This window comes from Cloeon dipterum, chromosome 1 (assembly GCF_949628265.1).
Source record: "Cloeon dipterum chromosome 1, ieCloDipt1.1, whole genome shotgun sequence".
Lineage (NCBI taxonomy): Eukaryota > Metazoa > Arthropoda > Insecta > Ephemeroptera > Baetidae > Cloeon > Cloeon dipterum.
In genome coordinates, this window is record NC_088786.1 from 20148868 (window position 1) to 20174462 (window position 25595).

General features: G+C 39.1%; 4 protein-coding genes across 6 annotated transcripts; 2 read left to right on the forward strand and 2 right to left on the reverse strand.

The window, feature by feature from the left end:
* Positions 1-142: 142 nt before the first annotated feature.
* Positions 143-7411, forward strand: Usp20-33 (Ubiquitin specific protease 20/33). Of its 3 annotated transcripts, none has more exons than XM_065475725.1 (15): positions 143-358; positions 482-557; positions 620-742; positions 1539-1743; positions 1794-2026; positions 2089-2224; positions 2311-2601; positions 2655-2770; positions 3300-3559; positions 4112-4290; positions 4339-4531; positions 4584-4841; positions 4982-5099; positions 5163-5307; positions 6699-7411. In XM_065475725.1, the coding sequence occupies exons 1-15, from the start codon at positions 324-326 to the stop codon at positions 7049-7051; spliced, it is 2721 nt and encodes a 906-aa protein (XP_065331797.1). In that variant the 5' UTR covers positions 143-323; the 3' UTR covers positions 7052-7411. The 3 variants fall into 3 exon arrangements, with proteins under 3 accessions (XP_065331797.1, XP_065331799.1, XP_065331798.1); XM_065475727.1 differs by having other exon boundaries at positions 6726-7411; XM_065475726.1 differs by having other exon boundaries at positions 2335-2601.
* Positions 7394-10348, reverse strand: LOC135934181 (uncharacterized). Its single transcript, XM_065475734.1, has 6 exons — positions 10025-10348; positions 9948-9971; positions 9715-9887; positions 8287-8481; positions 8058-8228; positions 7394-7992 (listed from the first exon to the last, which is right to left on the reverse strand). Exons 1-6 carry the CDS (start codon positions 10314-10316, stop codon positions 7840-7842), a joined length of 1008 nt encoding a protein of 335 aa, XP_065331806.1. The 5' UTR covers positions 10317-10348; the 3' UTR covers positions 7394-7839.
* A 710-nt stretch (positions 10349-11058) lies between these two features.
* Positions 11059-20363, forward strand: LOC135934179 (uncharacterized). The gene is made up of 8 exons (XM_065475728.1): positions 11059-11481; positions 13367-13753; positions 14703-15188; positions 15750-15957; positions 16322-16471; positions 16533-16683; positions 16736-16897; positions 17192-20363. The coding sequence occupies exons 1-8, from the start codon at positions 11231-11233 to the stop codon at positions 17278-17280; spliced, it is 1884 nt and encodes a 627-aa protein (XP_065331800.1). The 5' UTR covers positions 11059-11230; the 3' UTR covers positions 17281-20363.
* On the reverse strand, positions 20254-23979 carry Rab39 (RAS oncogene family member Rab39). The gene is made up of 5 exons (XM_065475735.1): positions 23722-23979; positions 23366-23475; positions 21614-21758; positions 21380-21544; positions 20254-20950 (listed from the first exon to the last, which is right to left on the reverse strand). Exons 1-5 carry the CDS (start codon positions 23827-23829, stop codon positions 20819-20821), a joined length of 660 nt encoding a protein of 219 aa, XP_065331807.1. The 5' UTR covers positions 23830-23979; the 3' UTR covers positions 20254-20818.
* Between the last annotated feature and the right edge of the window lie 1616 nt (positions 23980-25595).

Sequence of the window (25595 nt, forward strand, 5' to 3'; positions counted from 1 at the left end):
TCCAATTGAAACAGCGAGATCTATTTTCCTCCTTTATTTATGGTCGATGGAACCTTCCCGCCGCGCCTCAACGGTTTGAACGTATTGGCCGGAGTGACGTCAAGTACTGGAAGAGCGGCAACGTCGCATTCCTCTGGTATTCACGAGCTCATGAATGGTGACCAGAAGCAGATCAGAACAGTGCTGGCTGGGGCGATTGACCGCGATTTGTGCCCTGTGTAAAGTTGGTGTTGGGCGCTAGAGGAGGCAGTCGGCACACTCGGTGACAGTTTCACCATGTCGCCCTGAGCAGGAATCCGATCATAGGCCAGGACGAACGGCCGATGGCCGAAAACAAGCACCAAAACATGTCGAAAAGGTGGGTGTGCGCCGCGCAAATTCTCCGTTGTTAGATACCGCTGGCTGACTGGCTGGTGTCCGTCGCGTAATTGAGGCAGACGGCGACCTCGATTTAATTCGCTGCGTGGTGGAATTTTTGCAGAATCACCAGCACCAGGTGTCCGCACGTGCACTCGCTGGCCGACGTAGGTCCCGAGGACATCGCCAGAATCAAAGAGGTGACGTGACAGAATTGTTTGGTGGTGTGTATGTGTGACTGATTTGTGGCTTTGATTTTCAGAATGACCCTCGGTGTGAGGAATGCAAGTCCAAGGGGCCCAACATGTGGGTGTGCCTTCACCAGGACTGCCTCAAAGTGGGCTGCGGGGAGGCTTACAAGGACCACAGCACCATCCACAATAAGGTGACCTGATTTTCATTTAAAGCTCCAGGGTTAGACAAGGACAATTGCTGACACACGATTTTGTTGTACTATAATCTGTCCGACAGTTTCTGGGAATTTTCACTTCAATAAGTTTCATAGTAAGAATGGGAAACCTTGTTTCCAGTAGGTTGTAAACACTGGAGAACCTTAACTTACCGCTGTTATTTTTTGGGATCTGCACACATCGTAAACGATACATACCACTTTAAAACTGATTTTGAACATATACAACGTTTTTAACTGTGTTTACCACTTTAAACCGCAGTCAAAAAGGATTATTTAATGCACAATATTGCGTCAGTGACGTTTTCATAAAAAATCTTTACTTTATAAAGCTAAATTTAATTGAAATAATTAGTACTGATAGTAATATAATGCTTATTCTTCCTTCACTTATACCTGAAACAGCTTAAAGCTTTAATTATGACATTTAATGACTAATATTGAAATTATTGGTAATTACCTACCCAATAAAAAAGCAATACATTTTTTGGACACTCATTCGATGCCTGTTCACTGTGGCTGTTCTAAAATCCAGATACGCCAAAGAAGAATTAAGACAAAAAAATCTACTAATCAAATGTTGTTAACACTCATAAATTGCTAAAATCTCGAAAAATAGTCTGATTTTCAGAAGCCAAACTTGGCCTAGTAGAACACTTCAATAAGCATCGATAGAAGTGGTTATAATAATCAATAAAAAAATTATATAATCATCTGTGGGAAAATTAATAATGAAAATGGGGAAAATTGTAACCATATTTGTATTTTACAGGAATTCACCGACCACAGCCTACAGTTAAATCTATCCACGTTACGGGTGTGGTGCTACAAATGTGAAAATGAGGTTCTCCTCATCCATAACATTCCTCCAGTCGGCAAATTTTCCAAAAACGTGGTGCAACCGCCCCCTGAGAAAACTGCTGAGTCTGAAAGCAGCGACAGTGATGGGAGCGAAGACTCTACTTTGAGACCAAGAGGTGAGTCTGTTCAGTGATTAAATATTTCTTCATCAGCAAAATATTTTCAGGGCTGACCGGCCTGCAGAACATTGGCAACACTTGTTACATGAATTCAGCGCTTCAGGCGTTGTCCAACACTCCGCCTTTGACTCGGTTCTTCTTAGAGTGTGGGAGTTCCATCGTGAAGAACGAGCGGAAGCCGAATTTGGCTAGAAGCTACCTGAGACTGATGGAGGACATGTGGAATCCAAAACGACTGGGATACGTCACCCCGTCCAATATTCTTTACGGAATCAGAAACGTAATAATTTACTCACCATGAAGGTGGTTATAATTTTTTTTAAATCATTCTGTGTGTGACAGGTACACCCTATTTTCCGAGGCTACCAACAGCATGACACACAAGAGTTCCTACGTTGTTTTATGGACCAACTTCACGAGGAACTGAAGGAGCCAATCATGGAATTGGAGAATGGGATTGCTGTCCCAGCCATGCAAGGTAGTTAGCTTACAAAAAATCTGCCCCCCTAAAACTGTACTATTTTATTCTAATCCTTTTGGTTTGAAGTTTTTAACACAAAATAGTGTCTCGTGATAATCTTGTTTCAGACGATCAGTTCGCTGGACGTTTGACTCCAAGTGATGATGATGAAGACGAGGAGGATGGAGACCGACCTTCAAGCCAGTCAGAAGGCGAATACGAGACTTGTGATTCTGGAGTGAGCGAGCGAAGTTCTCTCAGCGTCAGTGATGACGGCGACCGGAGACGCACACTATCCAGAAGGCTATCCCGCTCTCCGTCACCTAGTCAAGACCAACAAGTCAGGAACAAAGCTGGAGCCAGGATTGCAATGAACGGATTGAATGGTCCCAGAGGTAATGGTAATGATGAATTTTTGATCGGTCTATATTAATACATTTTTGCATAGCTTCTTCGCCGAGCAAGCCGTTCCGCAAGAAGCACTCGTTGAAACACAAAAGCATCATATCTGATATATTTGATGGCAAACTTTTGAGTTCTGTTCAGTGCTTGACATGTGATAGGGTAAGTTTTGAATCTTGATAACCTTGTGAAATATTGTGGATTGTTTGAAAAAAATTTCTATTGATGAATGTGCGTAAGAGACACTAGTTTGACTTTATAATTAAGCGGTTATGAGTGCTAGGGCAAAAATCGTGGCAAGATCAAAGAGCTGATAAAATTTGAAACTTTTAAAATTCTATGGAAAAAAATTCTACCCCCAATATCCAGGTAAAATTGATTTGTATTTCTCATTAGGTATATGAATCCTACTAAAATAATTTAAAAAGCCAAAAACGTCAAAGTTATGAAAACGGAAACAAATGAAAGTCTGCTCCAAGCTGTTAAATTTTCTGCACGCGATTTTCCGACAGCACTTTTCTTAAGTGTTAAATAATTCGATTGGTATCACACAGCACATCAAAAATTAAAAAAATAATTGATTTCTATTTGACCACTTCATGAATTTACAGTTATTAAAATTTTCTTAAATTTTTGCTTCTGCAAATAGGTAACCTCCTAAAAATCAATTCTAAGCATTTAAAATTTTCAGGTTTCGTCCCGAGTAGAAACCTTCCAAGACCTTTCGCTACCCATTCCAAGCAGGGACCACCTGCACATGCTGCACCAAGGTTCTCAAAAGCCAGGTGGCAGCATGGCCGCCTGTTCCGACGCCTACGGGGCCGAGCCCGGCTGGATTGGGTGGATGTGGGAGTGGCTGCGCAGCTGGTTTTGGGGCCCTACGGTCAGTCTGCATGACTGCCTCGCCGCCTTTTTCAGCGCGGACGAACTGAAGGGCGACAACATGTACAGGTAAACTAAGTCTGAGGTCAATGTCCTCGCCCTCGTCATTTTCTCACGGAGAAAATATGTTTTCACAATGGGATCGGTGCGTGACGCTCTGCCGTCTGGAATTATTGTAATATTATTGCTGACAGTGAATTGGAAAATTATGCACGATTTCTCAACTCATCGATAAATTTATAGATATAGAAGTCATAGTGGTATAAAAATGGATCTTGACAGGGCATTTTTTGTTCTGGATAGTGCACTATTAAATTTCTTATTTGTGGGATTAATTCATCTAAAAAAATAGTATAACTAGGACATCAAAATCATTATACAGGTTGTTAATGATTTTTCGCTTGGTTTTGATTTCTCTTGTGGAGATCTATCTAATGGTGTTAAACTTCGAGCTAATTTTATTATCTAGAACAATAAATCAGTGCTCACTGCTTTACTAACATTGGAGCAGATTTTCTCGCAACCTGGGAAAATTTTCCAATTTTTAGAGCGTATTTCAATTTAGGCAAACATTTTCTGCACAAATACTTATTAATCCACTGACAATATTGTAATTTTCAGCTGTGAGAGGTGCAGCAAGCTTCGCAACGGAATGAAATACTCAAAAGTGTTGGAGTTGCCTGAAGTTCTGTGCATCCACCTGAAGCGTTTCCGTCACGAACTCATGTTCAGTTCAAAAATCGGGTGCTACGTCTCTTTTCCTCTGGAAGGACTTGACATGAGGCCCTACCTACACAAAGGTTTATTTTTTATAATTAAAATCTGCTTGATATTAATTTTGTTTCTAGATTGTTCATCCGAGGTTACCAATTACGATTTGATGTCTGTGATCTGCCACATTGGGACAGCAGGAGGAGGGCACTACATTTGTTACTCGTACAATGTCAACAGTCAACAGTGGTACGAATTTGACGACCATCGGGTGAGCGAGGTTTCTCCCAACACGGTGCAAAATTGCGAAGGATACGTTCTCTTCTACAGGTGAGCTGAAAACTTTTATTTTGATACAATTCTGACGTGGACCCTTGCGCAGAAAATCCTCGGAAAAAATGAGCCAGTTGCGCCAACGGACGCTGGAGTTGATCCAAAGGTCGCGGCCGGAGCCTAGTCTGATGCAGTTTTACGTGTCGAAACAGTGGCTTAGCAAGTTCAACACGTTTGCCGAGCCTGGTCCGATCGACAACTCGGATTTCTTGTGTGTACATGGCGCTGTGCACCCGCAAAAGGTGTCGCAAGTCAGGGATCTGTGTGCTGTGCTCAGCCAGAGCGTCTGGGAGTATCTCTACGACAAGTAAGTCTCCACTATAATGTAAATTGAACTAGGGTTCGCTTAGTCGTACATGTGTTTTCTGAAAAATCTTTAAAATCTGTAGATAATGGCGTTTTTTCAATTTTCGTCCTCTTGTCAACCCCTGAATTTATCTTCCCCAGGTTCAGTGGTGGTCCGCCCTGCAACAGGCTTTTCGAGTGCACCATTTGCAAGCAGGAGCAAGAGTCACTTCACTGCAGACTGAGGCAAGAGCTGGAATCGTTCCTAAGTCTAAACTCGGTAACATCCTCATTCCTAATTTCACTGATTGTAGAATTTTAAGATAAATAATAATTGTTCTAGCACGATGCCACAAGTCACGCCATGTCGATGAGTTGGTTCCGTCAGTGGCAGGCGTTTGTGCAGAGAAGGAGTCCAGACCCACCTGGACCCATTGACAATACACCGATTCTGACTACCAAAAATGGAGTGTTGACTGTTCGAGCAGGTAGGACCAGATTTGTTTTAATCCTGAGTAGTTTTTTGGAAAAATCAAGGGAACTATCAAATATTCCTGACACTGAAGCATAGTTTGTTTTGAAATAATGCTCTCCTTCATGTCAACGTTTAACTCTCAAAACTTTGTACCATCTAAATCTTTACATACATGCAAGCTATTAAAAAGAAAAAATGCATGTTTGAATGCAAAGATCGCAAAACTAATTAGCCATTTGTTATTCTCTTGCCGTTGGAAATAAAGATCGATCTTTGAACGTCAATTGTTTTGTCCAGACAAAATTCACTAGAGACAAGTAATAAGGTTGTCAAATTGGTCTTTCGAAGATTTTTGCGGTTAAATTGTGAGCTTCCCGATCAAAACGAGAACACTGCTCGTTTTATTCCATGAGATCTATGACTTGTCAAACAACTGACAAATTGGTTTTCCGTGGACTTAAAATTTTGAAACTAAATTTATTTTTTGTCGCAGCCTTTGCGTTGAAATGTTCGTTTTAGTTCACATCAAAGAGTGAAATATCAAGTATGACAATCGCAAAAAATTACAAAATACTATTGAAATTGAAACTGATTTTGTAGATTCCTTCCAGAGTTACGTTTGTGAGCGTGAAAGTTTTAGCCAAAAGAGAACAGTTTTGACAAACTTAAAAAATAATTGGTTGCATATTCTCACCCCTCATTTTCCACTCATTAATTTTACCGTTTAACCAATTTGTTGCGCATTAAATACAATAAAATAAATTATTTATTTTTTATTAACAAAAATTAAGAATTACCGATTATAGGTGACAAAATTATACCTTTTTGTTAAGTTGAACTTAAAAATCCTTTTCCTGCCCTCAATTTTCTGTCTACCCATAGCTTAAGATAAGGTCATGGGAAAAGTTAGAAACTTAATCACAAAAATGCCTAAAAGCTATAAGAAAAATATGCCCTGCATTTGAAAAAATAAATAAATTGGTATTTGTGCAACGTTGATATCCGGGGATCTCACAGGCCATCCTTTTTAATCATATTTTTTTGCCTTTTGCAGGGTTTTTAACCCCATTTTTTTCACCACTGGTTTTAACCACTCAATTCATTGCGCAATAATTGCAAGAAATTATATTGATGCAATTGGCTTTAATCCTATTATCTCATGAATTTAATCATTATTTTACATGATTTTTTATATTTTGCAGTCTGATAAGCTAAATTTTTGTAAATTTTCTTGTGATCTTTGTTGAAACATTTATGCCTGCAAGAAATTGGTTAAAATTGAGAAAAAAGGTTTTATCAGTAAATTTTTTAATGTTGTATTTTCAACCCTTGCGCTTTGTTGCCAAAAAACAGCAACAAAGGCAGTGAGATCTCGTGGTGATATGTGTGAATTTAAATTTCAAGGTTCTGACTATGCACAATTCCCGGCAGAGGTGTGGAAATTCTTCCACTCGCTGTACGGCGGCGGTCCGGAGTTGGTGCTGCGGCAGCAGTCCTCATCCCCGAGCACGCCTTCGCCACCGAGCATGGCCTCGAGCTCAAAGCAGCACAGTCTGGAGAGTCTGAGCATCTCGAAAAACAGCGTCAAGGCTCGGAAGCATGCCAAGGTGCGTGCTAGCGAGGACGAGACGCCTTCGTCGCCACCGTCCTCGCTGCCGACGCCCTCGACGCCGGTCAGAGGCTGCAGAGCGGACAGCAGCAGCGGCAGCTGCAGCGACGAAGAAGAGGCCCCTGCCGCCGCCGGCCTTATGACCTGACCCCAGGCTAATTGTTGGGCAGAATAATACCAAAGGCATTGTGAGAGCCAGTATAGTGTGTTCCTCAAATTTTACGTGTAAATCATCACAGCGCTAGATTCTTAATTTATTCTGCTTTCAACTGGTGGGCTACTCCGTTGGTTTCAATTTTAAACGTTGTGCTCTATTGTTGTTCTATCAAATTTTAACCATTTTAACTCTGCATTCCTGAATAATGTCTCTGCAAACTCATTCCGCGTGACCTTCTTTTTACAGCGTGTCTGTGCGATTACGCACTTTCATTGTGATTGAGCTCACAATCTTGTACACCTGTACTTTCCAATAAAACGCAACCAAACGCAATCAGATTGATCAGTTTAATATTGCATTCTTTATTACAAATCAAAGCTCAATGACCTTACAGGGAAAGTATGCAATTATTCCGCTTTAACAATTCAATATTTTTCCTCAAACTAGTTCAATTTTGTGATGTTAACATGGGCCATCAGAAGAACTCAAAAAGCTTTGTTTTTTATTTACTAACAGGACATTTTTAGTATTTTATACTAACACAAAAAAAATAATTTCAAAATTCATTTTTGGTTCAATCTTAATGATTTTTGCTACATACACTCCCCTTAACGAGAAAATTTGGTTATCTTGGGTTACTTTTTTCCAAAATTCTCAGATAAATTCTTAGAAATGCATTTTTACTCAAAAAGCTGATTCACTTTTTACTGGTCATACAGTCATGTTCTTCTGTTTTAATGAAAGTCTACAATCATGTTTTAGGCAAAAAATGTTAGCATTTACGCCGGCAGAGTTTCCTTAATCAGAATCAAATCCATTTCCTCGAGCTCCCAACCTTTTCCATGCACCACTTTATATCCTTTTTCTTCCATGAACTGCCGCAATGTTACCTTCATTGAGCTATTTAAATTCTGATGTTTCACTGTGATAGCCTGTGATGTGTGCAATATCATTCAAGTTGGAATTAAAATATGTATAAAGATATGTTAAAATTCACCAAAAAGCTGAACTTGTCAAAGTCAACTGTTTGTAAAACTTGAAGTTCTCTGCCCTTCGCGTCCAAACTGAGGTAGTCGACGTGCTTTCTGTTTAAGGCTAGCAGCAAAGTGGTCAGAGGCAGGCACAGGTCCATCTTTTCCTGCCCATTGCCTTTCTTTGCATGAGAAATCTTTTTTTTACATGAATATTAGAAATTCAGCTTAGTTAAAAGCTTTTGCTTGTCTCACCAAAAGGGGAGACTTTTTGGGACTCAGGCAAATCTGTGCTAGCCACACTTTTCTTTTCTTCTGGGAAAGGGCGTCAAAGTGCAGGGGATCAGCCTCCACCAAAAGGCCTTGCCAGCCCAAAAATCGCTCCAAATACAAAGTGTTCGAATCCAACTCGCCGTCAAAGTGGCCGCTCTCAATGAAAAAGCCAGCAGTCTTCATGCAAAGGTAAAAAGAATTTTTTTATAAAAATTTAAAATAAAGCTTTACAATTCTCATTTTACCCGCAAGGAACAAATACTAGACCAATAGCATGATTTTTAAGAGGTTAAGTAGGAAGGCTGAATATTAATCTGAGAGCGATTTTTCCGAAAAATTGACTATTTCTCACTAACATTGAACAAAGTTTGAAATTAGCTGAAAATTTGCCAAAGGAAATTTTAATTTTTAGTTTTCGATTTATGGGCGCTCAACTGAATTTTGAGCTCATCTCGATTATTTTACTTTCCACGGCTGTAAAAGCTACTTGGTTGAAGTTTAAAATTTGAAAGATTGTATCTTGACAATTTTATTATTTTTAAACGAATACATTTTGATGGATTATATAATAAGGGAAATGAGTTTGGCTTTATAAATCAGAGGCTATGAGTCCAAGAGCAAAAGTCGTGGCAAATTCGGAAAGCTGATAAAATTTTCAACTTTCACACTATGAAAAAAAATTCCTCTCCCCAATAACTTGCGAAAGCTGTTTTATAAATTGTCTCATATATAGCTATCTATGCAACCCGCCAAATTTTTGAAATAGCTCAAATTTAAGTTTGATTATATGAATAGTATGACAAAAATAATAAACTACTGCAAACCGTTAAATTTCTTCACGCGATTTTCCCAAAACACTTTTCTGTTGGAATATTTGGGAAAAATAATGCGAAGTCTTCACTAAATTTGTAAAAATGGCGCGTAATATCATTCAATTCGTCTCATAGAGCAGATTACAAAAGAAAAAAACGTTATTGATACCAGACCATTTTATAAGAAATGATAGAAGTTTGAAATTTGTAAAAAATTTACTTTAAAGATTACGGAGGTGTGGATCTAGCGAACTATGAATCCTTTGGTAAATTTTCATCTTTTATAAATAAATATCGAAATAGAAGCGAAAAAAACAAAACTATTTCCGGATGAAAATTTGCGATCCCCTTATAAGTAATTTTTTTCTAATATTTTATCTGGCCAGTATTAAATGATTCTACAGAAAAATGAACAAAATTAATCTAGTTAATTTAAATTGGTTCAGAATTGGTTCAAATTGAAATGAACTGATGAGGCCTGGGATTGGCTAGGTCAATTTTTTTAATTATTTTGCACCACATATTATTTAAAACAAAAATCTCGTTGTTAGAAATTTGTTATCTTAAAACAACTAGAAGATTCAAATTTTGGCTCAACCTTATTCTGCAGGGCAATCAAAACTTTTTTCTCGAGCCCAAATCTTGACTGGCTGATCAATTCTGGATTATTCAAATTGTACGGAGCAAACAACTGGGAAGGAATTAAAATGCTCTTGCGTGCAAATTCCACAAGTTGCTCGTCTTCCTGCGGCTTTTCAAGGATATCTTCAACTGTAATTATTGTTGACATAATTTTTAAAATGGAGCTTATAATCATGCAATTCAACTTACAATCTTCTTCAGGCCATTGAGAATCTATAAAAGTTTGCTTAAGTCACGTATGAAAAATTCACATTGTATGTACCTACAGTATTTTTTAGATGGTTGAAACAGCTTTGTAGATAATAATATGTATATGACCGGAATAAAAAGACAGATGCACACGACGGATTGCGCATCCACTCCTCTGCTGAATAAAAAGAATTTTTTCGTATTTCGGGATCGAAGTGAGTAGTGTGTACGCGGCATCATTGTGACCTGACTTCCTGCTATTGATAACTTGGTAATCAAAAGTAAAAAGCAGGCGAGACACGTGGTTCTCCAAGCCATACATGGAGCCGTTATCACGGAAAAAACTTGCCGGAAATTTATGCTGGACATGCGAACATTGTTTCACAGTTAAACTGCGCCCTCAAAATATTAAATTATGATTTCCATATATTTGACAAATTTTTTGGCTTTTTTTAAGACACCTCCTATTTGGGATTTTTTAATTTTTGTGAGAAATTCTAAAATGTATAGCCTATAGAGATAGCGGCGACAGTACAGCTTGGCTACCCAGAGGGACGAGCGGGGGAGCGAGAGAATCACCTCTTGCTCGCGTATCGTCAGGAGTGCGTCCAGAGTCCAGGGAATATGTGTGTGCACTGTGCAGGCTCTTGATTGATACCTCTGAGTCTCTCCCTCCGCTCTCTCCTGTCTTACGTTGTTCGGTACACAACAATTATTAATGCGATCGCTATCTCGTCAGGTAAAACCCTGACATCTCACCGGGGTTTAGTTTTTTCTTTTTTCTTCTTATTATCTTAAAGGTTGTGTTACGTTTTGTGTTTGTGTAAGTGAACTTTTTGCTATTATGTTTTTGTGTTCTTCCTTTTTATTGATGTGTTTGTGTACTTATTTACTAACGAATAATGACAATACCAGCTCTTATACTTTGTAAAAATTGTATGCAAGATCGGGAAGCTGGTGTTTTCGCAAATTGCGAAAAACAAACTGCGCACTAATTTTGCGCGTTTTCGAGCAACACCAGAGGCAGTCGCTCTGATTGGCCACAAGAGTCGTATGCTCTGACCCCTGCGACCAATAAGGACTGCGATTCCGACTGCAGCGCTCTGGGTCGATTCGACGAAACAGCAGATGATAGAATCAATCGAAAGAAGATGGAAGTCTGAAGCCAATTTCGGACAGTTCGCACCGACTTTTCGGACAACACCGAGGCCGGTGGCTGCTCAGAGAATGAGGAGGTGCGAGGGTGGCTAGGAGCTCTGCAGACGGACACTTTGAAACGCGAAATGGCGGATGGAGAGTTCGTTTTGGCCGCACTTTCGATTCGGGCCGAAGAGGACTCTAAGCGGGCAGCGACGAAGGCCGCCTCTGGCGCACTCGAGACGACTGACGATGACTGCTACCACAACACCCGCTTCAAGTTCCTTCCCCTGGAGGTGGTCACCAAGATCCTCGAAAAGTGCGACTACCAAATGATCTTGTCGTGCGTCGATGCCTTTTACGAGGCCAAAATCGTAGACGCTGACCATTTCTTCTGGTAAGAATATTATAAAGCTCATTTATCACTCGTACCTGTCAGCTCATTAATGGCCACCTTTTCATAAGCTGACACTCGGAGGATGCGGGATTCATTTGGCCTCTTTCTCTCAAATCCTTCAAATAATTTTTCAAAATTCCAATTGAAATCAATGAAATAATGTTTTACTTTACATTTTGAAACTTTGGATGGGTGTCATTCGTTTTTTCAGAGGGCTGTGAATTTAAGGAGAATTGTGTAAAATCGTTTTTTACCTTTTACTTCAAATATTCTTTACGAATTGGGAAGTGCTAAATATTTCCCAAATTGCCGTTTAAATTGAAGATCTAATCGGCTCCAAATTTTGCATGATAGTCAAGCGGCGGCGAGCACTGTCTCCTTCACAATTTAGCTCACGATTCACTCACCGTAGGATAGATCGCGACGAGACGAATCGAAAAATCATTGACAATCTGTTTAATTATACTAGAAATTCAGCAAAATCTGAAATTTAATTATTACACCCGGTCCTTATTACACTATTTCCTAATTCCAGAAATAAAATGAATGAAAAACAATGCAAAATACTATTCAATGTCGGCCAGTTAATTTATCTCCATTTAAAAGCTCTATATATTATACGAAAATGAATTTTGAAATACATAGCCGTTTTAGGCACAGTCGACAATTGACACCTAATATAACATTTGTCCTTAAAATCGTCATTTTTGTCGTGTAAATGAAAAGGTTATTTTTCATGTTGGTCAGATGAGGATGTTTTTAAGAAATTTAAGTGACAGAAAATCGACTAAGCTATAAAGAAATTTGTTATGTCCGGATTCATGAAAAAATTATAATTTGTTTTTAAAACAATGATTTCATGGAACTCGCTTTTAGCATAAAAATAGCATGCTTCAATTTTTAAAGCAATTTTCATTTTGATAAATTTAAAATGAATGAAACATTGTGGGTTTTTTAATTTAAATAGTTAATACGAAAAATCGGCATTTTTTTTTAAAATAAGTTTTTGGGGTAGGAAAATCACTAGCGTTAGAATTTAATTTTATCAAAGAAAAAATATTTGATCACGTTCACACATTACCTGGCTTTGACGTTATTATTAAGGTATGGTTTAAATGGCTTAAAATGGAATGTTTTGTGCTCATTAGATGCCGATGGACCCGCAACGAATGGACGCTAAAAATATATATCTTTGAAAGTTCACGTACTTTCAAAAAAAGTATTCATAGAGTATTATATGAATTCGTAAGTAGCTCTAGAATTTAATTTTTGACCGTGACGATCGATTCCTGAGGGTCGAATTAGGTTGGGCTGATTGATCATCCAGTCGAAAATTCAACATGACGTGCCGAAAATCGGCGGAAACGTAAAATATTGGTGGTTGTATAGTCTGTCCTAGCACAAAGTGTAACAAGAACGTCGGTGACCAGTCAGAGAAGTTCTTTGACTGGCTGTTTGAGTAAAAAAGCAGGTCAGCCAGCAGCTAGACTTAACTCACTTGCGCTGGCTGTCGCTGTGGCGCTGCTGTCTCGATCTTAGGCCTTCGCTACGCCCAATCAGAGAACCGCTCCCGTCTCTGATCGGTTATCGCGTGGTCGGGGCATTTTTTGATTAGTTTCAGACCAAAAACCGTTTTTACGTTTCCGCCGATTTTCAGCACGTCGTTGTCGAAATGTCGGCTTCGTGATTTGGCTGCTTAACCTAATTTGATCCTGAGGTATCGATTAATACTGTCGAAAAATAAATGCCAGTGCTACTTTAAAAACAAAAGGAAATTAATAATATTAGCTGTTTTTATTAATTCATCGCCCAAAATCTAAAGAAAATAGTCTAAACTCTATGTAAAACAACTATCGTTCAACCATCAACAACATCCAATTTCCAGGAAGCGGAAATTCATGATTCTCCTTCATGAATACGGATTTCAAGTGGACGACTACAAAACCTGGTTCAACGAAGATCTCGATTTCAAGCAGGCGTGCTACCGACTGAGCAAGATCTTTGAACCAAACGATTTCTCGTTTGCGAATTGCAGCATGTGCAAACGCTTCACCTGTCTGCAAGGCTGTCTCGAGGACCATTGCGTCAAATGCGTGGTGGACTTGGGCAGCAAGCTGAGCTGGGTGATGACACCGAGCAATGAGCTCAAGCGTCACCAGACTATCCTCAGCCTGCCGAGAGTGGTCAGGTGTTCTGATTGCGACGCCCTGGTAACAAACACTTACTTCGCCGCGAGCTCGCCCTGCAAATGCACCGAAGGACAACAGTACAAGTTAGAAAACAGTTCTAATTGATTTATAAAACCCTCACAGACAATATCATGAAGTTTATAAAGTCATTCGTGAATTGAAATAAATATTGATACCAGGGTTGGGATTTATTTTATTTTCTAATACGAGAGTTTTGGGCTCCTCTTAGATACCCTTAGACTAAAGGAGCGGCTTTCAAGTAATAAAAATTGCTTGATTTCTGCTCATTTTTTACTTATACTTAAATCGACGAGTTGAATTATTTCCACCACGATATATGCAAATCTACACGAATTCAATGGTTTCGCCAAAAGTAAATGAAGTTTAAATTGAAGAGATCAATTTTAAATCCTTGTTCATATCGTCTTAAATTTTGCGTCAGTTACATTTTTAACATTTTCGTTCAAACATTACTGACCGTTTTCCGACAATTTTTTAGAATTATTTTAAATTAGACTGTGGCTTAAAATTGTCAAACATATTATAGACTTCTAAAAAGTCATCTTAAGTCTCCAATTATTGTTCAATTCACACATTTTCGTGGTTATTACAATTAGAGAAAATTTATTTATTTTACTTACTGAAAAATATGCCCGATAAACCTGGACGAACAACTGCAAACTGCTTTAAGACGGTCTTTGACGAAGTTTCTGGGCACACCAATCTATTCTTGAGGGTCGAATTAGGTTAAGTGGATTTTTTTCCGATCAAAAAATTGAGCACGACGTGCGTAGCACATCAAGAATATTTTTTACCGCCAAAACAATGTGAACCTATATGCGAGAAGTGCGCATGCGTCAGCTGCCACACGCCAGCCGGCGGCGGCTAGCGGCTGAAGTGACGCCTCTCAACAGCCACACCATCTCTGACGCATGCGCAACTTCGTCAAAGACAGTCTTTAAACGCAACCATGTTTTTATTATTGAGAAGCATTCATAGTAAAATCTATTTATTCAAACGTGTTTTTTGCAGATTTGAGGTATATAACTCGATAGCTAGCTCAGTGGGTCGAGCAGGTCGCTTTGAGTACCGCAGCCAGGATTTGGACTCTGGGGTGACGACGTGCTGCTTGTACTGCAAGCACCGCGTCTTCTTGGTCAGCTCGACAGGGCTGGAGTGCCACCTGATGCGCGAGTGTCATCAGGAGGACTCGACCGTGGGCGCTCGCCCCGCCCCGGAGGAGGTGGCCGAAATTTGCAACGGCTTCTGCCTGGATAGCGCGCAGCAAATGAAGATGCGCTGCATGGACTTCGTCAGCCCTGAATTGGCGCTTCGGCAGGGCGGCAGCAAACTGAACGTGACCAAGGCGTTCCTCAGGCACCTGATCACACCCGCCGATAATCTGGAAGACATTAGAAAGCCAAATTACGTGCTTTTCTTCTGCGAGGCACTCAATCTCGATCCGGAGGTGCGCAGGCAGATGCTGGAATTTTTCTTCATGGAATTGAAACTTAGCAGGTGGGTGATTTCACATAGTTTTCCTGGATTTTCCGGTTTTCTGTAGACAGTATAAATACAATATATTTTCTTATTTTTTCTTTTTAAATCCATGAATGAAGAAAGTTAAATGGATTTGTTTAAGCAACCACTACACTTCATTGAAAAAATAATGGTAATGATTATTTCATTAAAGCTACTCTAAATGTGCAAAAATATAAAATCTTGCGCTGGAAAGATTTAAAAAAAGTAATTAACACCTAATACTGCCATTTCTCATTGTTTCTTGGCTTTCATATAATAGGAACCTGTGCATATTCTAAACAAAAGACTGTTTACAATATTCTGGAAGGATTTTGTTCGTAATTTTGATGTTTATTAAATTTAGGAGCTTCTCAGTAAGAATACAGAATGCCAAAATTAAATTAAAAAATGATTTTTACTGGATGACAATATTTTTATGATGCCAGCAATAAAGCATTGGGTTTTCTTATTTTTTTACCCCTAAAAACAAATTTAATTGGGTTATTTTGTAGAAAATACAAGCTCTTTTGTCATAATCTAAACAACTTGAATTTACAGGGTTTGCATGGTGCCAAAGCCTTTGGCAGTGAGTACAGAACGCGGTCTGGAAACGTGCATCGTGGTCGACTCTGGTGCCCTCAACACCGTCGTCGCCGTGGTCATCAAAGGGAAAATTGTCATGGAGCGTTGCCGCGAGCTTCCCGTTGGAGGAAGACAGATCGCTGAGTCCCTGCACATGGCCCATGCCTGTGATGATGCAAGTCAAGTACGTATTCGTTTTGTTTTAATGGTTTGGGTAAAAATTAAAGGTCTGGTTGAGGGGAGCCCCAGCTGAGTTAAATTTGTGGCAAGAAAAATCGCTTGTTTTGATTGAACATGAATCCTTTGCAGTTTAAAGAGGATTGATGGTGCAAAAACCTGGAAAATCCTTGTTTTCTATGCATAAACTAATCCCTCCTAAGGATTCAGTTAAAGCCAATTTTGACTTAGGTAGCAGTGTAAATGTTGAAGAAAATTGGTAAATTTTGAATTTAAATTGAAGTAAAGGCCCTCTTCTGTAGGAAGAAAGTTTAAAAATGTTTAACACTACAGCTTGTAACAAAGAATAAAGTCATATATTTGCTGTACAGGAGATTCCAGTTAGCAGTTTGGACAGTGCGGAGGTGAAGGAGCAGTGTCGTCTGAGCTACAATCTCGCGCAGGAAGAGCAAAGCGAGTGTACAGTCCGATGCGAGTCAATTTGGGTGCCTGCACCCAACCGCAAAAATATGCGAATGAAAGTGAGTGATTGCCTGCTTGCTTATATAATCTTGAATAATAATAAATTGGTCCTGGTTGCAGAGCTGGAAACCAATTAAACTAGGGAACGAAATCTACAGAGCACCTGAGTACATGTATGTCCAGCTGAATTTGCCACAGGTCATCGTCGACGTCACTATTGGCCTGCCTGAGGATATTTTAAAGGATTGCTTGAGTCACATTGCATTGACAGGTGAGTTCTTAAATTTTTTTCATTCTCAGTATTACTAATTACAATCGTTTAGGAGGAAACACAAGCTTGAACGGATTTGACAGTCGACTGAAGAGAGATTTATGCGAATTGCTACCCAAGTACGAAGCCATCATTGAAACTGCAAGGGCTGTCGGCTCTAGGAGCTCTGACGCAGCAGTTGGCGCCACTTTCATCCCTTTTCCTCTCAAGCACGGTCAGTCTATGTCTTGTCTTACATAGTTGTGTTGCTTATTCATCACTAAATTGCTGAGTAAATACGTTTGAATTTGTTGATTGGAAATGGCGTTAAAAGACTGCACCACCATTATTTTTAAAATTTCGGTCCTGGGTTTCAGGGTTCATTAAATAACATAAAATTGATATCTCAGAATCTACTGTAGAAATTGAAACAAACTTCAATTAATGAATTTGTTTATGCCAAACAACTATTGTATTTATTATTTTCGTCCTTTGTTTGTGAAAACTAATGAATTGTTTTCTTCTGCAGAGCCAGTACCTCAGCAAGCAGAGCCAGGAAGCGCTTCGTGGATCTCGAGGGATGAGTTCATATTCTTTGGGGCCAACCTGCTGTGCTAGAAGCTCTCTAACAAATCGGGAGGAAGAAGCAAAACCAGAATCCTCCAGCACAACCGCTTGGCATAATTCTCTTGTTAAAATGATAACTCGAGTGACCTGATGAAACTTATAGGAATTCGTTTCGAAATCACAAAGAGGCGATATTTTCAAGCCGAATGTTTGTTAAACGAATGACTACGCACTGTGTAAGTTAGTAACTTAGCGAGACCGATGGTGCGCAGCAAATTGATTACTGTTTAAGCATTCATGTCCTTCTCTTCTAACCTTGTAGCTGCAACTTAGAAGCTGGAATCAAAATTGGAACATTTTTGAAACGTTTAGAGGGCGCCGCTCCACTCGGCGCGGCGCTGACTATTAGACTTACCTGGTAGGCTTTAATGGAAAACGTTTTCCAGCCCAATAACCAATCTAATTATTACTCATTACGATGGATAAAAAACACTTAAACACACACACACACACTCACTCATTACCTGCTATACTGGAAGGGATGAACAGACAAAACAGCAAGTAGGTGTCAACAGCAAATATTATTGAGCACTACTAGCTGAAATCGAAGGTAGATTGGACGGAATTTGTAGCGTTAAAATCTTTAGTGACCTTTTTAATGATCGCTACTGCCAAGAGGCTGGAAAATAACCAGTTTGAAGCCAGGAAAAGGGAGCGCTTCCCTATTTATCGTTTTTTCAAAATACCCTGAATCCAGTCTTAAGAATGTAAGACGGACTTTAACTCTTGATTAAATAGAGATTTAATCTTTTAATTTTTGCTAAACAACGTAAGTTTTGATTCTAAACTTTTTAATTTTCATAATAGACTCAGGTCAAAAGTCAATTTCACCTCTTTAAGACTTTGAAAATATCAATTCTATTGGATTATTCATGGTTGATTTTTTTTATAAGTTCAGGGCCAAAATTCAGTTCGTATCCAATTTTTGTAAGCACTCAATTGCTTAAGGTTGGAGGTCCTGTATTACCTTTTTGCCATACATCCTGTGTACTACCTTTTTAATCAGCCTGTTGGCTCGCATTGTTAAGGCATTCTCAGGAGTACCAAGGAAATGGAGATATTCAAGCATTTCTGGGATCTAATATTAAAGCTGCCTAATGTCAGTGATGGCAAAAGGTGCTTTATTGTTAGTAAAGTGACTCAAATTGCTTAAATAGCTCAACGGGCTGGGAGGCGCACCGGCGCCGACTCGCCACTTGCTGGTTTTCGCACCTCTCCAGCGGCTTAATGGACAAATGTCTGGCGTTTCAATTAAAGACCTCGGTGCGTGGAGGCGAAAAGATGGCCACATTGGGCCCAAGCTCCTCTGCAACTACTCAGGCCCCGTGTTATCCGCTCGGTGGTGATATTTGGACCTAGTGAGCTCGTTGCCCACGGGATGTTCTGAGCAGAGGTTCTAAAACTATAAATAAAAAATAAGGTGTATCCAACCTTCAAGGTCCGATTCTGACGTGACCTTGAGGGTCAAAAAACAATAAAATACCTAAATATTTGAGTTTGGTGTCATTTAATAGGTTTTTCGTTCCTGTGGAATAAATTTTATGTCAAAATTTAAAGGTTATTCATCTTGTTAAATATTTCCTTTAAAATTATGATTTATACAACACTAAACTATAAATTCGGACCCTAACATTTCTGTCTTCAAATTATGTGTCGATTCGAAAATTCCGTCCAACTACCCTCGAAATTGGCTTGAATCAGCTCCATTATTATTATGTGATCGTTGTATAACGAAATTAATTTTTAGTTTTAGTGGGAGCTGTGAGTAGATTTTTCTTTGGGTGCTGTTCAGGTACTCTTAAGTTGAGAATCCGCAAAGGATGACCGAACAGTCGCCTGCTGTTTAGTTGATTTTTTTGTATCAATTATTGCCTATCGATGAAGTACAAAGTGGAGTGAAAAGAATTGGGAAGTATCACACGAAAGCAACACCAATTAAAACAAAGTTTTTGCGCGCCGCGATTTCCCCTCCAAGCGGCGCGTCCTTATTATATAATTATTATCATGCAATTGTATCTAATACACAAAACACCCAAGCGTCATTTAATCTCGTAATAATTTCTGTTATTATTATTTTACATTTCTCCAACTGTGGCCATTAATGTTAGATATTCCTGGGTATTGTACCGGACCATGCACTGTGAAAATGAGTTTTGATACCGTGTGGGTTTCTATGCCTTACGTTTTCCTTCCTAAATCATTTGACCTCTTTTATTCTTGTGATGATTAAATTTCCAACTCCTCTCTAACTTCAAAATTTGATGGAAAATATGATTGATAGCTGATAACCTGCGTGAGCAGCTTATGTGAGTCAAACGGATTTGATTGGGCGTTGTTGTGACAGTTTTTCAGTGATGCTAAAATTATTACAATGACTATTTTTGGAGGTCTCAGCCAGCCAGCCCCCGTAAATTTGGCAAAAAGTAAAAGGAGGAAAAATTGGCCTCCAGTCCTTAAGGCCGGTCACTAAGCACTTCTATAAAGTTTGTCTGCCGCGCTAGCCGCAGGCATAATTACGTAGCCTCTGCCTTAAATTACGAAATTACGCGGCTGAGACCTCTCGACTATTTTAAATTAAATGTGCAAAATTAAATTTTCACTTAAAATTGAAAAAAAACTGTCATCACGCCTAATTTTGTTATTTTGAAATTATCTCTTTTGTTATTTTTCGGTTTAAGAAATGTATGGAATATTTTAAAATCGACTTTTGATCTAGTGTTAAATACAAACAGATGCATGCAATTATGACCTGCATGCGTGCAGATATTTTTTATCAGCGTTGACTGAAGTAAACAAAAGTACCCCCGCCCCCGATTTATATTAATAATTAACCCTTACCCACCCTCTTTCAAATATCTTTGAAAACAAATTATATCCATGATAAATATAAATATTTTGTGGTATAAATTCCTAACATTTGCTTGAATAAGGCAACGGAAATGAAAAAAAATAATAAGCCAGCTGTATGTCACGGTATATTTAGTTTTATTAATCGATATGAATACGAAATAAATCTGTAGCTCTGTGTCACCTTTCTGTTCGCAAAAACTAATAAAGGAAAATTACAAAATGAAGCACATTTCGCATTATCATTCCCATTTTAGCCAGCAGTCGAATTAAGCTCGAGAACGTCCTTTTTCTCTCCACAGTACACAGAATTACAGCTACATTCTAAAGCGAGAAAGCATTTTTCACAAAAACTGCTAGCAGATTCTGGAAGATACAAGTCGCACCAAGAACTTGGTATGAGTCACTGTAAGAACAGTGAAACTCAATTGGTACACTAAATGAAAAAAAATTGGTAAAATGTTAAATGTCCTGATTGAGTGAGTAGTCACAACATTAAAAAACGGACTAGTTGAAACAGCGAACTATTGAGTGATCTGGAAACTGGTGGTGGGTGTAATTAAGGCGTCTTGACTTGCATAGCATTAAAAAACGTTCTGTAGCAACATAGTTTGGTCACCCTACAATATTGTTTTACAATGTAAGTGAGATGCATTGACACAGACGAGCCAATCCTAGAGCTCTAACAACAGCCACTTTTGGCTGGCTCCGCTTCAACCAGCGTCGGGTCGAATGCTGTCCGCGAGTAGCCTGATTTCACGCCGTCCCAGCCATCCTCCACTTTGTATTCACCACTTTGTACTCGGTCATACACCTAAAAACAAAATAAGTTGCGTGTCATTTTTTTTCTTGAATGGCAGAAATATTTTTTGCAGTTTTTTGGAAAATCAAGTTGGAATCTGGAGAAACGGGCCTGTTAATGTACACAAAAACGAGCTCGGTTAGAACACAATATCGTCACAATTTTATAAGCTCCTAGAAACTGTTTCCCCCATATTTCACCCCAATTTCCGTCAAACTGGATTATTTTGACAACTTTACAGCACTCTAACATATATACTAAAAAAATTAAATCAAAATGTTGCTTGACACAAATTTGTAAATTGTCAGTCAATTATTTATCTCGTGGAAACACAAATAAATAGAAATTAAACTAAAAATATTGTTGCTCACATGAAGTAAACATATGAGAAAATAAAAATGAAATTTCTACATTCCAAATTTTTCTTTACCCAATACTCACATCCTGTGTGATAATTTCAAAAGCCCTCTCGACGTTGAGCCCGTTGCGGGCGGAGGTCTCAATGAAAGGGATGCCCTGGTCGCGGGCGAAGACCTTGGCCTCCTCGAAGGGCACCTGTCTCTTTCGACTGCTGTCGCCGCGCACCAAATCCACCTTGCAGCCAACCTATCGAGAAAAAGAGAAAGAAAGTTTTATTGATTCTTCCTTTTCAGCTCTGCTTCGCCAGCTAATTACCAAGAGAAAGGTGGGCTGGTGCGGCTCAATGTGGCGCCTCGCCTCCATCATCCAGGCCGGAATGTGCTCAAAACTCGCCCTGTTGCACACGTCGTACACCAGCAGGGCTCCCACCGAGTTCCGGTAGTACGATTTGGTTATAGATCTGCGGAAAATCGTGATTCACATGTAGTCAGACCGTGACGTATTCGAATTGCTTGCGAGCTCAGCGTAATTTGCTTCGCACAATCAGAGCTGAATATGGGATTTTTGTAGCTAATCAAGAACTACGCGTTCTATTAATTATTGCAGTTTGCGTTTGCATTTCAAATGAATACAAGGCCGGAGATTGCGTCAGGAAATATTCATCGTTATTCTATAGAAAACAGACGGAAACTAAAAAAATAATACATGGCTATGTGAATTTTCTTCCATGGACTTCATTTCATTCGTGTATTTTCCGAAATATAAATTACCCAACAATAAATGTTACAAGAACTGAGTTATTTTTATGAATTACCTTGATTTATCAACTTCATATTTAGATATAGAAACATCCAGCACTTTATACGAAATAAAAAATTTAAAAATATATCAAAAATGTTTCTTTCACGGTCAGTAAATTGGTTGATTTTTAATTTATCAAAATAAAAGATGCATTGCAAATTATTTATGAGGATATATTCTCTCATTTGAAAAGTGCTTTTATCTCTTTTTATTTTTTGATAAAGGTGATTCGGTGACCGAATAAATCATTTTTTATGAATTTAGACCAAATAAAGTATCACCCGGTTCAAGAAGACGGTGTTATAACCATTAGTAATATATCAAAGGAATTAATCACGATTAACACATACTATGAAATTAAATCCAGAATAACTGAGTTTCTCATTGAAAAAACATTATGAAATACATTATGAAACGACAACAAAAACGCTCAGTTCTATGCTAATTGAACTAAACAAATCTGTCCCCAGGGGACATTGTTTGGGCCCCTTTTTTGGCTATTTTGGATTTTCAAAATTTAACGTACTAATATTATGAAAAATTCGACTAGATTTTCGTGTCCTTAGCCTTTGACCTCCAAAGTAGGTCATTACGGGAAAGATAATAAGCGTTTAAGACAGAATATTTTTTATCTACCTCAATCCTAAAGTTATTACTCTCCGAAAAATTGGCTCTTTCAAAAAACTGAAACTTTAAACCCTTTAGTAAAATGGGAATTTTGGTCCAACATTTTAGGGTGCATATATATAGGACTGCTAGGAAAGCCCCTCCAGCAAATTTTGCCAGAAAACCCCACGCTAACAGGGTGTCGACAGTGCTTATTTCAAACCCGAGAGAATTGAACGCAATATATTAATCAATTTCCATGACTATCAGTTAATTACCATATGTTTGGAAGAGGTGGGCGTATTTTTATAGAATTTGATTTTGAAAAAAGTTACTTAATTTTCACCACAGATTTAGTGTCTCAATTCAAATATTGCCTTTATTTAGGGGTTCTCTAGCAGGGTATGGTTTAAACTTTCTAGGTAAGAATTAATTGCCGACTAGTTCAAAATATATATACATATATTTGTGCACAAGCGAAAGTTGCTGTAGTAGGGCATAATAAGAATCTGCTGGCAGTTAAAGGTCAACAAGCCACTCTACATAAAAGGAAAAACCACTACGAAATCAGCGTCAGCTTGAATTTGCAGTTGTGCGATTTCTTCACTTCTAAACGCACCACATTGATTTGATCGCAAAACCAACAGTAAACAAACAAACCTAAATCTCTCCTGTCCCGCGGTGTCCCACAGCTGGAGTTTTATTCTCGTGCCATCTTTGACTTCAATCAGCCTTGCGAAAAAGTCTACACCGACCGTCGGATCCGAAAGCTATGAAACAAAGGCAGAAAAGTGCGCATTTGAAAACATCTTAACTGCTATCGGTGGGAAAGTAGACCCTATCATTATGTTAATCGTTCATGGCCCTGGGTGAACGGCAAAGGACAAGGTCAACGCTCTCGCATTTCCAACATTCGTACAGAAGATCCATCCAAATTAATTAAATTGATTATCAACACAGAATAGACGCACAGAGTGACGAATAAGCGTCCAAAGATAAGCCAGAAAGTGACAAACCTCGGCGAATTTGCCGTCCGTGAAATATTTGAGCAGGGAACTCTTGCCCACGGTGCTGTCGCCGATCAGGATCAGCCGAAACTGGTAGTCGAAAATCGGCTCCACCATCTCGTCGGCACTTGGAAAGCAATGTTATTCGGCTAGCGACGCCCAACGCGCATTTTCACAGTCGAATGAGGCGTATTTTGAGCAACACACTCGATTGCGGGCAGCGGCACACTCATCGGCTGGCTCACTTCTCGTTCCTTGCTCATGCTCAGCCAACTACCCAGCCTCAGCTGACGTCACGATTTGTTTGCCTCCACAGCTGACGGCTGCCTGACGTCATTGGCCCTTTAATTCTTTTCAACGCGAATGGCGCGAAAGTTTGAAGGCCTCCAATCACACATACAGAGATATAGATTATTTTAATTTTTTCTTAATGTAGGTGGCCACTTATTGCGATTTGTGACATGAATAGGGCTCACTATATTGGCCATATTAAGCGAAAATTATGTTTTTTGTGCTCCATTTAGAAAGTTAAAAGAATGTTTATTTATACACTCATTTTCCCCATTTTTCCTTTCATGTCAGTTTTAAGAGAACTTGAAGGCCAGTAGAAGATGAAGATGAATTTCGGGAATTTCGAGACACTTTTATCCGTTGCGATTCAGGAGTTAGGACTCCAACCTGCCATTGAGCATTCAGCCCTCCTTATAATAATAGTTTCTTTTATTTGAGATTTGCTTAAAAAACTAATTACCGGTTCAGCCGGAAACGTTAAAAACATTTTTTTTAAATAACACACCTTTCCCGACGTTTCAACTGCGAATTTTTGTTTCTAACACATCAAAATGAATCATAATAGGTGGAGAGGAGAGAGTGAAGTGGCAGGATTCAGTCTGAAATCGCAGAGGATGTGTCCTAAAATCGAAAGTTTAATAACTATCAGCGGTACAATTTCACGAGGAAAAAGCATTGGGGAATGAAAAAATACAAAAAATATAAAGTTTGTAAAAGTATTTTGAATCAAGTTGCGTCACATTCCACGATCGCGATTATGTATCCATACTGAGCCAGTGCCAAAACAAATTAACATTCGCTACATATATTCGCTCTGCATTTTTCTTGTTTCCTAAATTCCCATCTCCTTCCTCCCACACTGCGCGCTACAAAAAGTACAAAAATATTCCTCCAGATTTTTTCTTTCCAACCTATCCCTATCCTCCGCCCGCTTCAACACGCAGCGCAACAGTCAGCTCATTCGCAATCACATTCTCCTTCATTGTCAGTCTCATTCTGCCAATTTGTGCGGTTTTTCTTGTCTGAGGTTGCGTTGGTTTCGTTTGTATTAGTATTTTGATTTTAGTGGTGGTGGCCACGCATTGTCGCAGATAGAGCTGCTTCCGTGCTTCGCTGCTTCCTACTAGTTGTAGTTCCTAACGCCACTCTCACTAGTTACCCTACCAATGACGGCAATGACCAATGAATGCATTTTCAACGCGCGGACGGACGCACGAGTTGCACCAATGCAATGCACCACACAGGATTCAGGATTGCACTTTGCAGGACGCAACCGCAGTGGCACGAACTAAAAGCTGTTAAAAATTAAGAATTGGGAAAGGCGGGATTTAGATTTATATACAGTTAGATTTTGGCGCTCAACGCTCAAGCCATCTTAAGAATCTTTTTTTCTCGAGAGCTTCTGCAATTGCAAGAAGCGTCAGTGTCAGTGGTCTTCTTTGTCTAAGGTCCAGAATATTAGAGGTATAATAATATGATGTTCATATAATGATATGTACATATTATGCGTAATTCTAGATATATGTTGAGGAATTTATCGAATTTATTTACATAAGTGTTTATGGAAGACTCAAACATTTCGCCCAACTCGT

Coding starts and splice junctions, on each gene's coding strand:
- Usp20-33 (XM_065475725.1), top strand. CDS start 324: ATGGCCGAAAACAAGCACCAAAACATGTCGAAAAG. Junction 4,291..4,338: donor GAGGCCCTACCTACACAAAG/GTTTATTTTTTA, acceptor TTTTGTTTCTAG/ATTGTTCATCCGAGGTTACC. Junction 5,100..5,162: donor CGTTCCTAAGTCTAAACTCG/GTAACATCCTCA, acceptor TAATTGTTCTAG/CACGATGCCACAAGTCACGC.
- LOC135934181 (XM_065475734.1), bottom strand. CDS start 10,316: ATGTCCAGCATAAATTTCCGGCAAGTTTTTTCCGTGATAACGGCTCCA. Junction 9,888..9,947: donor TCAATGGCCTGAAGAAGATT/GTAAGTTGAATT, acceptor CAATAATTACAG/TTGAAGATATCCTTGAAAAG. Junction 8,229..8,286: donor CCAAAAAGTCTCCCCTTTTG/GTGAGACAAGCA, acceptor TGTAAAAAAAAG/ATTTCTCATGCAAAGAAAGG.
- LOC135934179 (XM_065475728.1), top strand. CDS start 11,231: ATGGCGGATGGAGAGTTCGTTTTGGCCGCACTTTCGATTCGGGCCGAA. Junction 11,482..13,366: donor GACGCTGACCATTTCTTCTG/GTAAGAATATTA, acceptor TCCAATTTCCAG/GAAGCGGAAATTCATGATTC. Junction 15,958..16,321: donor CCTGTGATGATGCAAGTCAA/GTACGTATTCGT, acceptor TTTGCTGTACAG/GAGATTCCAGTTAGCAGTTT.
- Rab39 (XM_065475735.1), bottom strand. CDS start 23,829: ATGGTGGAGCCGATTTTCGACTACCAGTTTCGGCTGATCCTGATCGGC. Junction 23,476..23,721: donor CGGACGGCAAATTCGCCGAG/GTTTGTCACTTT, acceptor TTTGTTTCATAG/CTTTCGGATCCGACGGTCGG. Junction 21,545..21,613: donor ACCAGCCCACCTTTCTCTTG/GTAATTAGCTGG, acceptor TTTTCTCGATAG/GTTGGCTGCAAGGTGGATTT.